This window comes from Neolamprologus multifasciatus, chromosome 1 (assembly GCF_963576455.1).
Source record: "Neolamprologus multifasciatus chromosome 1, fNeoMul1.2, whole genome shotgun sequence".
NCBI classification, from domain to species: domain Eukaryota; kingdom Metazoa; phylum Chordata; class Actinopteri; order Cichliformes; family Cichlidae; genus Neolamprologus; species Neolamprologus multifasciatus.
Window position 1 is genome coordinate 4,351,532 of NC_140439.1, and position 15,697 is coordinate 4,367,228.

The 15,697-nt window shown below is 41.6% G+C and overlaps 1 protein-coding gene across 1 annotated transcript in view; it reads right to left on the bottom strand.

Moving 5' to 3' along the window:
- dis3l (DIS3 like exosome 3'-5' exoribonuclease) overlaps nucleotides 1–15,697 on the bottom strand; it is a 49,239-nt gene that overhangs the window by 22,398 nt on the left and 11,144 nt on the right. Inside the window, exons 5-9 of the mRNA XM_085154546.1 lie at nucleotides 13,348–13,515; nucleotides 9,779–9,857; nucleotides 9,493–9,666; nucleotides 3,232–3,401; nucleotides 2,364–2,525 (exon numbers count right to left, since the gene is read on the bottom strand). Coding sequence (XP_085010672.1) covers nucleotides 2,364–2,525; nucleotides 3,232–3,401; nucleotides 9,493–9,666; nucleotides 9,779–9,857; nucleotides 13,348–13,515 — 753 coding nt within the window. The remainder of the gene's footprint in view (nucleotides 1–2,363; nucleotides 2,526–3,231; nucleotides 3,402–9,492; nucleotides 9,667–9,778; nucleotides 9,858–13,347; nucleotides 13,516–15,697) is intronic.

The window sequence follows — 15,697 nt, forward strand, 5'->3', positions numbered from 1 at the left end:
AGGTAGAGGATCATTAGGGGGTCCATCCCTCCTGGGGGACACTCCCATAGGGCTTAAAATCTGGGACTCTGCACCAGTTTCTCCTAGAACTGAAGAAGCCTCTCAGATGAGAGGTGAAACATCTTCAAGAAACTTAAAGTCCAGACGCTTTTTTCTCCCCAAGCTCCTTAGCCTTTTGGTATATGGAGCTGCTAGGGTTCTTTCACTGCTTGGTGATTTGGTAATAATGTTTTAACCTGCTTCAACTTTGCATTTTCAATTGGATATTTTGGATTAAGTGCCAGAAGAGACTGTTTTGGTGACTGATTTGGTGCTTTACAAACAGAACTGAATAGAACAGTAAATCCCTGTGTACCAATGGCTATTATTAATCAGAACAGGACATCCTTGGTATAAATAAAAGGAGAATTACAGGACTACAATCCCTGTAGCCTTCTACCCCTAAGACCTTCATTTATTCCTCATATAAACGGTCTTAGTACCTCACTCTCAAAACATGGCAAGCAACATCCTCCGCTCTGATGTAACCTAAACTCAACACATGTGCAGACCAAACAGGCACTGAGGTTTCTGCTGATCTCCGAACAAAACAAAGGTATACCAGTATAAAGTGAAGGAGCTGAATACATAATAATAATGGATTGGATTTATATAGCGCTTTCCAAGGCACCCAAAGCGCTTTACAATACCACTATTCATTCACTCTCACATTCACACACTGGTGGAGGCAGCTACAGTTGTAGCCACAGCTGCCCTGGGCCAACTGCCCTGGGCCAAGGCCTCTGGCCAACACCAGTAGGGTAAAGTGTCTTGCCCAAGGACACAACGACCAGGACAGAGAGCCCAGGGATCGAACCGGCGACCTTCCGGTTACAGATACGCTTCCCAACCCCCTGAGCCACGGTCGCCCCAATATATGCGACTATAAGTATAATATGTACTATAAGTGGAATGTTCTTTTATTTAAATAACAAAACACACTAAAATATTTCTTGCTTTGCTAAATTTACCTTAAGATGACTCAGAATCACAAAAATGTAGAAAATTTCAAAAATTAACAAACGAACAGTTTTAGAAATCTTTAAAACTGCTACACTTTATTTTTTGCTTTCAACTGAAGAGAAAACACAGGATATTGATTGCTATCCGTTTTTTTTTGTTTTTCTTTTTTATTTTATTTTTTTTTAAGCTAGGACCATAAAACAATTAAACAACAAATACCAACCTGAATGAGGAAAAAGAAGATTATTAAACACTATAAAGTACCATTTTCAATACCACAGATGGGACGACAAGGTCCCATGTCTTATTAATTATTAACCTATTATCATAAAATGTTTGCTTCATGAGGTACTTGTAAACATGTTTGTTTCCTATCATTAGTTGGCAACAAACAATAAAATCCAGTCAGCCTCTGACCCTGAACACCAAAAATACATTATTTTGTTGTGTTTTTTTGTTATCGAATCCTTTGTAGACATAAATAATTGTGTTATCCTATAAAATCTAGTATGACCTTACAGACAGGAAGATCTGAAAATGTGGGAGCTGGGCAGCAAATGCCATCATTATCATTTTTATTATTAGCCATTAGCTAAGCAGCTAACGTTTGTGTGCTCCAGTTAGGTTAACATTTATGACGACTGCTTAAATATTTCAGTGTTGTTCAAACAGGAGCTTTACTGACCATTCAAAATTCCTCCTTAAGTGTTCAGTGTTATGGACAACAACAACTTCAGCTGCTAGTGAGGGTCAGGGCCCAGTTGCTAGAGTGTGTGTTGACTAAAGGAGCAATGTTGGTATCAATACTGTTGAAAATGACTATTGAATCCAACACTATTTGGTGTAGATACTAATCCATTTTTAGTGTTGCTTAGTCTATGAATTTGTTTCTGAAAACCCTAGAAGAAAATAAGACAATTGTCCAGCTGTTTTTGGACAATTCTGAAGCTGATTAATCCTTAACAATCAAAAACCTACATCCAAAGTACAACCAGAGCTGGGAATTAATAACAAAAACATATTTTCTGAACTTACTTTACTAGAATCCTGCAGGTTTTATCACACAGCATGAAGCAAATTACTCACCAAAGTATTTTCAAACTGTGTAGATGGGTATTTGCCACCGTTTGCGTCAATTATGGTTGAATTTAACTGTTTAATTGCAATTTATAGACATAGTTTTTAAAGACATTTTCATTTTTAAAAAAAATCACATTTTATCATAATATTTATATTCACAATAATTGCTGACGGGTTCACAACAGCTAAATACGAAAGGTGAAACATACTATACAGGCTTGTGGAATTTGCCTTTTAGAGATGCAAAAACTTGAATTTATCTCTGACGTAGGTGCTCTCACCTGTGCGTCTGAGAAAGGAAGAATATGGATGCAGTTCTCTATGAGGATGGTCTGGACCTCAGTCTCAAGCTCTCCAGCACGACCCAAAACCCGTACACTATGGCCGTTGGGATAGAAGGACGTGCTTTCCCATGAATCAATGCGCACCACAACTCTGTGGTCCTTGGTGAGGATGAGAAGACAGGGATAGAAATGAGACAGCACTTAGTAAACACTGGTCACACTATGAGACAAAAGCATAATGCTATAGTAACACTAGAGACTGGAGCGCAAACAAAATCTGTGTTGCTATGAGCAATGAATCTGCAGTATTGTTGGCTTTGAAATGCTTCTTTGGAAGATGGGGACTAATTCTGCAACTACTCGCAGTCAGTTACTTTTATTTAAAGGGTGCAAAACACCAATCGAACGGTGATAAGATGGAATAAGTCCGCTCTCACTTTTCAAGTAAAAAGGGTAAAGCTGATAATTAAATGCAATCTGTGATAATATCGTGTAATCATGTCCAGCCTTAAATTCATAGTTTTGAAACAAATGTAAAGTTTCTGCTGTAGTTGCTGCAGGATGGTGATTTAACTACAAAATGACATTACATAGGTACTCTAGAGTTTTGCTGTTAGAGTGACTGCAGAGTCCTGCTTTTCAAGGCAATCCTTGAAAGCGTTCATCCAGAGGTTGACAGTGTTGTATTCTCAACCTTTGATCAACCAGTTGGTTGCCGTAACTACTTGTAATTGATCGCTGAATGCAAAATATTCACTGCAATCACTGGAAAAGCACTGTTTGTTTCCTATTCTTACTCATGTGACTAAGCCATAATGTACATCATGAAAATAAAATCAACCTATAGATGTAAGTCAAGTCAGACCTGCAGAGCTTCAGCCTGTTGAGTACTGATGCGGATTTTAGGAATACGCTGGTCCCAAGGTATGGTCAGTATCCGCTGGGAATTCCTGCTCTGGGACTGAATCCCATCCCTAGTGGGGAAAGTTACCACGTAGTCTCTCCAGTTCCTCTGCAGGATCCCTACAATACGACCTGTGGGGTTAAATGTCAGACATCAGTACAGAGAGACATTTATAGACTGTCCTTAACATGGTCTGCAGTTAACATTATAATAAAACACTTTAGCCTCTCCTAGTTTGTCAGAATCAGAATCAGAAAGGGTTTTATTGCCAAATGTTGAGGTTTACAACATTAGGAAATTGCTGCGGTACTGAGTGCAAAACATACTGTAACACTTATAAACATATAAACATAAACATAAAATTTAAAAGTGCTAAGCAGATAGATATATACATGTTAGTGGTGGGAACAGTCATATGTAGGGATGGGTACCCGTATCCGGTGCCATGATGGCACCAGTTCTGACATAAACGGTAGTAACCAGACTGAAAAGCAGCGCACATTTCGGTGCTTTTTTTTCCTGAGCTGTGATACACTTTAGATTCTAGCCAATCATTTTACGTTTCCGAGGATAGTAGGCGGGTCCAGGTACGTATGTTCTTTTAGAGCAGAGCTACAGATTAAAAATGCCCAATGCGAAGCGGTCAAAGTCTGGCTGTACTTCACAGCAAAAGATGCAAACTCAGCAGCTGCAACAAGTGCTTTAAGCTGATACTGTGATACTGTCAAAGGAGGTAACACCTCAAATCTGATGAAACACCTGGCGACGCATAGCGTTTTTTTTAAAAGCCGAGAAATGCGCCGTATTTGATAGCTTGCTGCGAGACCTCACACCGAGCACATCTACTGCGGGTGTGGTGCCTGTTATCGGACCCGGAGTTAGCAACATCCCCCAAAAACCCGAAGAGTAGAGTCCTGGCCCCTAGCCCTGCCAGTGTAGCAGAAATGATGAGGATGATGATGCAGCAGCAGCCGTTCTTCTCTGCGTGAGTAGCTTAATGTTGTTCGTGTGTAATTTACGTTGAGTAGGCTAACCACGTTATTACATTAATGCATGTAAGGTGAACTAGCAAACATCATCATAGCTACATGCGGCTGTCTTCTTGTTTGATGGCAGATACTCCCTTCACCCTGGACAAAAAGGCTAAAATGACCAAAGAAAAAGTGGAAAACAGTTAAACATGAGAGGTTTTTGGACAAAGTTTGTGTTTTTTCCATTGTTTAAGCTGCTTCCAGCCAAGAGTGATACCATATATGCCCCATAGCTGCAGAAAAGGCTAACATTGTTATCTTTTTACAAAAAACAGCTAAACATGAGAGGTTTTTGGACAAAGTTTGTGTTCTCCATTCTTTAAGCACCGGTTTGAGCACCGTTTAAGCACCGGCACCGTTTCAAAAGTACCAGTTTGGCACTGGTATCGGATAAAACCTAAACGATACCCATCCCTAATCATATGGTTATTGTTCATGAGTCCAACAGCAGAGGGGAAGAAACTGTTCTTATGGCGAGAGGTTCTGGTGCGAATGGACCGGAGCCTCCTGCCTGAGGGGAGCAGGTCAAACAGACTGAGTCCAGGGTGAGAAGGGTCAGCTGTGATCCGAGCTGCACGCCCCAGAGTCCTGGAGGTGTACAGAGTCTGCAGCCAATCACCTTCTCAGCAGAGCGCACAACACGCTGCAGTCTCTGTTTGTCCCTGATAGTGGCTCCAGCGTACCACACGGTGATGGAGGAGGTGAGGATGGACTCGATGATTGCAGTGTAGAATTGCATCATCATCCGTGTTAGCAGGTTGAATTTCTTCAGCTGCCTCAGGAAGTACATCCTCTGCTGGGCCTTCTTTATGACGGAGGTGACGGAGGCTCCACTTGAGGTCCTGGGTGATGGTGGTACCCAGGAAGCGGAATGAGTCAGGAGGGGGGGGGGGGGGGGGGGGGGGAGAGTGGGGCTGTGTGCTTCCTGAACTCCACAATAATCTCCACTGTCTTCTGGGCATTCAGCACCAGGTTGTTGTGGCTGCACCAGGACACCAGACGTTCAACCTCCATCCTGGAGGCAGACTCATCCCCGTCCGAGAAGAGTCCGATGACGGTGGTGTCATCTGCAAACTTGATTAGCTTGACAGACTGGTGGGTGGAGGTGCAGCAGTTAGTGTACAGGGAGAAGAGCAGAGGAGAAAGAACACAGCACCGGGGGGAGCTGGTGCTGATCCAGGGTAACACCAAGGTATTCCCAGGTCAGCATATCCTGGGTCTGCCCCAGGGCATCCTTCCATGGCTGGAACACCTCACTCAGGAGGCATCCTTGCCGAATGCCCGCACCACCTCAACTGGCTCCTTTCGATTTGGAGGACAGAAAGCCCACTTTCTCCCCTTGTATCTCCAATCTTGTTCTCTCGGTCACTAACCAGAGCTCGTGACCATAGGTGAACGTAAGGATGTAGATCGACTGGCAAATCGAGAGCTTCGCTTCTATGTTCAGCTCTCTTTTCAACACGACAGACCAGGACAGCATCCACATCACTGCAGCGTCTAAATATCTGGTGAACAAGCAGCAACTTGCCCGTGCCCTGGAGTGGGCACTCCACCCTTTTCCAGCTGAGGACCATGACCTCAGACTTGGAGGTGCTTATTTTCATTCCCACTGCTTCATACTCTGCTGTAAACCACTCCAGTGCAAGGTGGAGGCCACCACCTGGTGAAGCCAAGAGAACCACATCATCTGTGAAAAGCAGAGACAAGATTCTGAGAGTGGAAGCCTTCCATCTTTCTATGCCTAGAAATTCTGTCCATAAAAGTTATAATTGGTGACAAAGGTCAGCCCTGGCAGGGTCCAACACCCACTGTGAATGAGTCCAAGCTCTTGCAACGAATGGCTCATAGCAACGAGCCAGACACTCCATACTCACACACTGCATACACCTCCCAAGACTGTGCAATGTAGTAATCAAAGCAAAGGGTGGCTATTTTGAAGAATCTAAAATATAAAACATGTTTTGAGTTATTTGACACTTTTATTGTTTACTACATAATTACATATGTGTTCATTCATAGTTTTGATGCCTTCAGTGAGAATCTACTATGTAGAAGTACCAAGCCATGACAGAAACACCACTAAAAAAAGGTGTGTTCACACTTTTCACACGCTTCAGGTGTGCTTGGTGAATACCTCAGGCACCAGAAACCCAAGAAAGAGGAGCAAGAAGAGGAACCATCATGGAAGGACAGGATCCTGCACAGTACCACCAACAGATAAAAGAACTAGCTCACATCCAGAAATCCTACCAGTGGCTGGACTGGACTGAAAGACAGCACAGAGGCACTAATCATGGCAGCACAAGAAGCCATAAGTACAAGATCCATAGAGGCTGGGGTCTACCAGGCCAGTCAGTCAAGACCCCAGATACAAGCGTAAAGATGCCCCTGAGACAATCCAGCACATAACAACAGGGTGCAAGATGCTAGCAGACATACATGGGACGCCATAACCAAGTGGCCGGCATAGTGTACAGGGAATATCTGTGCCGAGTATAACCTGGAAGTCCCGAGGTCAAAACGGGAGACGCCCCTCAGTGTGGTGGAGAATGATCGAGAGCTTCGGGGCTTCCAGATACAGACGGACAAAATGGTGAAGGCTAACCGGACATAGTGGTGGTGAACAAGCAGAGGAAGACGGCTGTAGTGACAGATTTAGCAATCATCAGGAACATCAGGACGAAGGAACGTGAGAAGCTAGAGTACCAAGGGCTCAGAGAAGAGCTTGAGAAGATGTGGAGGTGAAGGTAACGGTGGTCCCCGTGGTAATCGGAGCACTCGGTGCAGTGACTTCCAAGCTAGGCGAGTGGCTCCAGCAGATCCCGGGAACAACATCTGAGATCTCTGTTCAGAGAAGTGCAGTCCTGGGAACAGCAGAGATGCTGTGCAGGACCCTCAAGCTCAGACCTCTGGTAGAGGACCTGAGCTTGAAGGATAGATCGCCTGCAGGGGGGGATTTATTTGTCCTTAGGACCTCGTGTGTAAAAATAATAACAATAAGAAGGGTTGACAATGGTCAATTGCCTCCAGTTAGATTAAAATTTATTTTATGTGTTGCATATTTTTTATGTAAATTATTTATCTTTGCTAAACTTTTTCATCAAAATAAACAACAAGATGTCACAAAACACAGCGTGTTAGCCAAATTAAAAGTGTGACAAGCTAAAATAGTATTTTTGCACCTGAACTATCCCTCCCTGTTCTAGGTCTGCCACAGCTGAAAAGATTATTGATTATTTGTGCGAGTGCACGTGTATAGTTGCAGGAGTGTTCCTTGCCTTTTGAATACTGGGCCCTGAGTTGTGTGCTTAATTAATTAGTGTTTTTCTTTCTTTCTCTCTTTTGTCATTTGCGAGGTTAAACTGGGGGACCCGTCTGTCTCTGTTCTGTTGTGTTTGGTAAAGGGAACTGTATGTTAGTGGAAGCTCAGTATGCGTTCCCTGCCATTTGTGTCTCCTAGACTTAAAACTTTCTTTTGTATTGGACAAAAGAAAAGGTGTCAGACGATGAACAATATCTGCCGTGTCATTAAAAAGCAGGAAAAAACCAGCAAAGACGTGACACAGAACCTGAGAGATGCATTTGGCCCTTGAGTTGTTCGACGAAACTTCATCATTATTTGAATCTCTGGAAATGTGGCTGTCAAGAAGCTATTCCCTGACGAATGGAACCATGGAGAATAGGTTCAGTTATGCCAAATTACACCAGAACTGTAATAAGAATCAGTAGCAACTTTAAAAAAAGTTTAATTGTGAATGCCTGCTCTATAACTATAAACTATGTCCAGAAAATAGCTTCCAAGTGTTATTTCACCCAAATATGTTCTTATAATGTTGCTTCATGCAGGTGATATAAACAAGAATGGTGAATGGACTAATTCTTATACAGCTCTCTTCTACTCTCCCGGAGCACTCAAACATGCCACATTCACCCAATCACCCCATTCACACAAGCACTTCCTTCTATGTGTTTAAGTGCTTACTAAGCAACATTCACACTCACTATACTCCAATGGATGCATCGGAGAGCAACTTGGGGTTAGTATCTTTCCCAAAGATACTTGGCATGCAGACTCGGGGAGCCACGGATCGAACTAGAGCTGCTCGATTATGGCAAAAATGATAATCACGATTATTTTCACTGAGATCTCGATTATTTGACGATATTTATTTAACAATAACAATGTGTTGAATAATGACTTTAAAGATTGTCAAAAATAATATAAAATAGTGCAAATACTGATAACAGTGCAAATGTTTGCAATATAAAAATAAATGAAAAATGTAAACATCTATGTTTAGTGAACTTTGCAGTGTTGCTCTGTGGTGCAGCTACGACACTGTAGCAAAGTTTACACACTGTGTCTACTTGATCCACGTCTGACTCATGAACCCATAATGTTTCCACACCACTGAAGTGTTTTTACCTCTTTTCAACCAACAGCAGTCACTCTCCTCTCCAAATAACTTCTGCTGAGCTTCCCGAGCTTCCCTCGGGTCCTCTTAATCAGCGGTCCCCAACCCCCGGGCCTCGGACCGGTACCGGTCCGTGAGTCGTTTGGTACCGGGCCGCGAGAGTTGAGGCTCAGGTGTGAAATGTATCGTTTTCAGGGTTTTTATCGGTTTTCAGCGTTATTTTGTTATTGTTTTTATCGTTTACTCGGTTTTCCTGGGTCTTTTCACGTGTGTTATGAATAAATCTTCTTTTTTTCAGTACCGGTACTAGTTTTATTTTGTTGTATTTATCCGCAACACCTTAAAGGCCGGTCCATGAAAATATTGTCGGGCATAAACTGGTCCGTGGCGCAAAAAAGGTTGAGGACCGCTGCTCTTAATTGTTGTGACACGTGTTCGAAACGCAGAGAGGTGCGCTTGATTTGCCACACGGAGCAGCGCGAGAGTAAAGCACGAGGGAGGGGCTAATAATCGGCTCAGTCATTTTTAATGATCGTTGAAAGCCCAGATCGTAATCGTGATTAAAATTCGATTAATTGAGCAGCCCTAGATCGAACCGTTCATATAAAGTCAATATTATTGACTTTATATATCAAGATGCTTCATTGTTTTCATTACCTATTTGTAAGATATCCTGAACATATTTTAGGCAAATCAGACAGAAAATATAATACACAAAATATCATTAAATACAAATATAAATCAAATGTGAATGAATGGAGTACAAACATTCCCACCTGTTGGCAGAGGTGTACTCTCATTGTCCTCTCCAGTTTTTTCATCCCCATCAGTCAGGGCTGTGTCCCTCCCTCTCCACTCGTTCTTGGGCAACAACTCCACCACAACCTCGTCCCCGTGCACTGCTCTGTTTCGATTTTTTCGACCATACACAAGCACATCCCAAGTCAGATCTAAGATGGACAGGGGGGGGGGTCAAAGTCGGGAGAAGAGATCAGAAACATTTAGCAAATATAAGTTTAATGTGTCTGTTCCACCTGATTTGAAAGTGTAAGGCGTTTTCACCTGTGCTCTTGGTTGAGAAGTTCTTCGGCCTGACGGAAGCCTCATTCTGTGCCCGATGCTTGTTGACATTCAGTGTACCCTAGTAAAAAGGAATGAAACAACACATTTACTCTTCTGCCACTGAGGTTGTGTTAAACAATCTGGTGAAAAACTCCACTGCCTTCTCTTTGTGACATCTCCACACCTGCTCAGGTACAGTTTCCTCAGTTACAAAGAAAGAACAATTATTCATGTTATTTCTTTAATGTTAGTTTCATTTAATGGAGAGCGATAGAATATCAACCAAAAACCTAGAATCAAAAAAAACATTAAATAAAAGCCATAAGGTGACTTGCAGGTCCCTGAGTGAAGTATTTGATCCCCTACAACCCAGCCAGAATTTTGGCTTCCACAGACTGGCTGTGCGCTCTTTGTGGTACACAAAATACAATCAATCAATTACAGACACTCCTGATCTCAATACGTTCTTCCATTACAACTAGGGCTGCCACAAACGATTATTCTTATAGTCGACTAGTCACCGATTATTTTTGTGATTAGTCAACTAATCAGATCATCATCCATTGGAAGTAAAACATACAGCTTATTGCACCAGCAGCATCTGCTCTTATATAACTATCATTAGCTTACAGCTTTAAGTGTTTAAGGTATGTGCTAACTAAAAATAAAGACAAGATGATAGTTTATTAATTTTTAATAAAATTTGCAGATTGTTTCGGTGAAGTTTAATAAACTCCTTGCTATCTAAAATATAACAGGACACCGGAGTAAATTCTCGAGCATCTCACACTTCTGATAATCAGCTGTCTGCTTGACGTTTATTCAGCTGTGTAAAAACTATAACTTTAATCTCAGCCAAACCGATTTACTCAGGAACAAATAAAATACTGAAAAAAGCCAAACAATAACATTTTTAAGTTATCTAAATGACTTATATATGTTTAACCTGAGTAGTGAAAGACAGCGGTGGGTTTGAAAACGATTTGCCGGGAGTCCGGTGTCCTCACGGCTCTAGTTAGCCTAGCCCCCGGCTAGCTATCGAGCTAGTGGGTAACAGACGTCTCCGAAAACTTCGGAGCGCTTTTGAAAATATGTGGTGTCTTGATAAACTGAGCAGATATTTGAGGTTTACACAGCTACATTCTCGCCTGAAAATATGTTAAATGTTTATTTTGTGACCCAGAAAGAATAATAAGAGTAATATTAAAACTAACTAGCTGCCGCCATTGTTGGAAACTGAGCTGGGCCGCGCTATGAATTCTGGGACACAGCTTCTTCTTCTTCTTCGGGGTTTAACGGCAGCTGGCATCCTTGTACATGCAGTGCTGCCATCTTCTGTTTCAGTCCGCTATTACACTCTTAAATCCTACTACTTATTCCTGCTTCTTTTGGGATCTTTTTTTTTTTGGTAGAAAAAGTTGTTTATTGTTCATCAGCTGAAGCAGCGACGATACTCCAAACATTTCAGAGCAAACGGAAGACACTGATGGGGTCAGAGGTCACCAAAACCTACTGAATCAGGCTTGTGAATTTCACATTAAGAGCCTCTGGTCTGCAGCCCTTTTCTTTGATTCAGATTAAAAAAAGAAAACATCCAGCTCCTCCTCAGAGCCTTCATCTGTTTCACCCTCATCAGTAACTTTCAATCCCAGCCGACACCAAAGTCCCAAATATAAAACTTTATTAAAACCATCCGTCTTTCTATGTGCTGAAGTGACAAGGCTTTTAATCTGAAAGTCACATTTAAAATAAACTCCAGTTTCCTACTAAAAGTATGACCTCTGACAAACACATCGATGCGTCTGACGACCTGTGTGACCAATCAGAGCACAGTAACACAAACTCCTGATAAAAGGAAAAAGTGGTTTTTGCATAGCGAATTACAAAGTGCTGAAAAGTACAAAAACACGCCGAGCACGCCTCCTTCAGCTCTTCATTAATCTTTAAGCTGTTCGGACTGGACATAAAGATGGATGACAGGAAGTGAGGAAACGTGGTACACAGGTCACAAACCCCGCCCCCTCCAAGTACATTCTTACTGTTTTATGATTGGGTGCTTTAAACTGATGTCAGTGGCCATGATTGGCAGCTTCTCTGATTGAGGTCAGAATTATTCTGCATTAAACCAGAACAGCGGATACTCTGAGGAAGAGGCGGCATGTCATCCATCTTTATTTACAGTCTGTGGCTGTGACAGGAAGCCGAGCGGAGTAAAATAAAAGCACTGCTGCTGTAAACAAATGTGCTGTAACACTGATTTCTGCACACGGGCTTTGTGTGCAGCTGCTGAGCGTCTGTTCGGGATCAAGCCAAAATTCAGTTTTAGGAATTTTCCAGAAGCTAAATCACTGAAAGTATTTTTCCTCCAAAGGAACTCGCGGAACAGATTCTGCAGGCTTTGAGCTGAGCAGGAAGTGCTCAGGGGGGCCAAGTTTGCTGATACCACCTTGCATCTCACCAGGCTCCAGTAAAAACGAGTACAGACATATATTTCAGACAAAAATGGGATATTTAATCACTTAAACCGGCACCGGTGGCTGTCTTTTCTTAGCCTGGTTCTGCCGGAGGTCTTTTGTGATCTTACAAAGCTTCAAACGACGCGTCGACTATTAAACCAGTCGTCGACGATTTTGATAGTCGACTAATCGTGGCAGCCCTAATTACAACCTCTTCACCAATGTTGGAGTCGTTACCCGAAAAAGTTATGTATTGCACATTGCTCATTACTTTTCTTAACATAAGGCAGTACATGGACCGCAGCCTTCAAGAACCCCACTGGTAACATACTACTCCACTTGATACCAAGAAAAGTCTTACCACTGTGCTCGGCAACAAAGGTCTCTACCCCAAATACTAAGCTTGGGGACTCACTGAAAATAACTTGCCAATCCCTTTATGACTTTTTTTTTTAATAATAATGTTTTTTTCTGTCGCTCTCCTTTAAAATTAAACTACAAGAAAAATTAGAGACAGTTCATATCTTCTTCGTTCAATAACAGTCCTGCTCTTCATCTCATTTTCTTTATTCATCAGCCCCTCAAATACTCCTCAGCACACTCAGTGTATTTCGTTAGTATAGATTAGTATATGTATTAAAGGTACCTGCAGTGTCTCTGAAAAATGAACAGGCTTAAAGCTACTAAAATATTTAAACTTTGTTCCTGCTGCTGTTTTAAACTCGTGTTTTAAAGAGAGATCCGGTACTTAAAACAGGAGTTAGAGAATTGTGGATCAAGATGTTTGTCATTGCACAAGATGATCAGATCTTTAGCATGAATGCTCACCTCTGTTTTCTACACAGACACACACATATATCGCTGATCACATCACATGCTCACAGAGACACACACATCACATGTTCACTCTTGCAGAGACACACCTTCACATGTGAGTGTCTTATCTGTCGCATGATTAATGTGGATGTTTGTGTAACCACTGAAGTTAATAAAAGGGCTTTGAGGGAAGGCTGGAGATGAAGAGCTTCTCCTCTTGCAGCAAGTAAAAGACAGAAAGCGCTGAGTCAGCGGGGTTTAAGCGTTAGACCCAACAACAGGTTGGTAAATTGTTACCTGAATGTAACGTTCAGACTTTATACCAGCCTCCAGGACTTCAGCGGGAAGATGTTCGGGAAACTCTTTCTCCCCATCGTCGCCCTCTGTCTCTTGTTGTGCCTGAGAAATGGAGCTAAACAGTTCATGGGCTGCCTGCAGATCTGACCAGAAGCTTTGCAAATAATCCTGGCAAAGGAAAAACACACAGGTCAAGAAATAAATGACTTCAGTTGGCCTTCTTAGTTCCAGTAAAATCCCTTCAAGGGCCTAAGTTTTGGATCCTCTTCCACTTAACCTTATCAGGTTCGAGAAAGAGAAATAGAGTAAAATCTTTCAAATTCACCTCAAATCAACAGCCAGATGGTTAAAGCTTTTGATACAGTTAGACGTCCTCAGTATTAGTATTACAATAATAGTTAAATAGATATAAGAACTGGTTTCAGAATGAATAAAGTGAGTTTTTGGAACGGGCTTCCCAAAGCAACAACCCTGTAGTTCATTTTTGGACCGTGCTTAAACGCCACGACCGTTTTAGGAAACCAACCAATTTAAATGAATTCTACCAATTCTGGTTGAAAATTGGTCCAATATCTCCCCAGAATTGTGCGAGGATGTGGACTGTACAGAAAATCAAAAATGAATTCAAACTTTTACACTGAATTCTTTTTTTAACTTATTAAAATTGTGCGCTGCACAGAGATTGGTTTACAGAAATGATCAGAAGTACCATGCTACCATGACAGCCATGCTCATGATGAGTGAATGTAAACTTAAAATACAAGGTATACAATAATTATTACAGCCTATGTACTAGGGGTGGGTGAAAAAATGGATACTGTGTAGTATGGTGATATTTTGTTTGCTAATAATGTATCGATACAGGGACAGCAGAAATCGATATTTTGTTACAAAAAGGTTTTTGTGCTCTGACTTCAGAGCATGTTGATCCTTTTTCTGAGCAAGAATCCTGACATTCCTTCACTGTCCAAATGTGTTTCACTTGTTTTTGGCAGCAATAAACATGACAGTTTACTTATTTTAATTTAAGACATGTTTTATTTTAATTAAGTTTAAAACTTTTTTATTTAATGTAAATTTATATTTTGTTTTAATTGACTTTCAAATTCTTCAGTTGCTGAAGGGGCTGCATAGTTTTCATAAACTGCATAGTTCAGAATAGCTATAATTGTACCAGATGGTTGATTCAGTTAAGTTGGACTAGACTGTAATACAAACCGTTCAGTTTGTCAACAATCAAACTGAAATGAGAGAAAGACTGAGTGTGAGACTTTGTTATTAGAGAAAATGAATATTGATAAAGTTTACCTTTATGTACAGAATCTGAATATCGCAAAATATTTTAAAAAATTGCAATAATATCGCATCGTGGGATGTATGGTGATTCCCACCTCTACTATGTACAGTATTCAGTGTTGGGGAGTAACGGAATACATGTACCACCGTTACGTATTTAAAATACAAAATATGAGTAACTGTATTCCGTTACAGTTACCGTTTAAAAAGGTGGTATTTAGAATACAGTTACTTTGTTGAAATAAATGGATTACACGGCGGTACTTCCCTGTTTCATATTGTGGCGGGTCAGGACTGTTTGGGTTTTGTTTGACAGCTACGTTCTGTTGTTCCAGGCAGCGTTACGGTTGCCATGGTTACAGGGTGACGCTCTCTCTCTCTGTGTTTCCTGGGTGAGAGAGGCCTTTTTGTTGTTGTTGTGCTAAGCTAACAGGTAGAATGCTACAGGTATAGCTCTAAAGAATGTAGCATCATGGGCAGTGTAGTCCGTGCTGCAGGGAGAATGGACTGCCATACCCGTTATGTGTCTGTGAGCGAGGGAGGGAGAAAAAGGAAAAGTACGAGCTGTCATCGAGCAGAAACGGGAGCTGGAAGCATGTAAATATAATAATAACCACTGCAGCCAAGAAGAGAGCCTGACGAGCCCAGTTGTAAGTAAGCTATTAAGACTCGACTGTACACCGTGTTCGTGTTTTCCTCTGAAACAATAAGTTCTGTTGGAGCAGCCTTTCAACGCCTCTCTCTGTCTCTGCTAGCAAAGTTGACCCAGACAACAAAGTAAAGCTAGTTTTCAGCTACGAGCCGACACAGAACCCGACATATTAGCCAGAGGTCCCTTTACTACGGTTCGGAGCCGCGGACCTTCAGTAACAGTAATAAATCACAGCAATAGTACATTCATGTAGTTGTAAACAGCATGATAATATATTAAGTAATCCAAAGTATTCAGAATACGTTACTCTCATTGAGTAACGTAACGGAATACGTTACAGAATACATTTTGGGGCATGTATTCTGTAATCTGTAATGGAATACATTTTAAAAGTAACCTTCC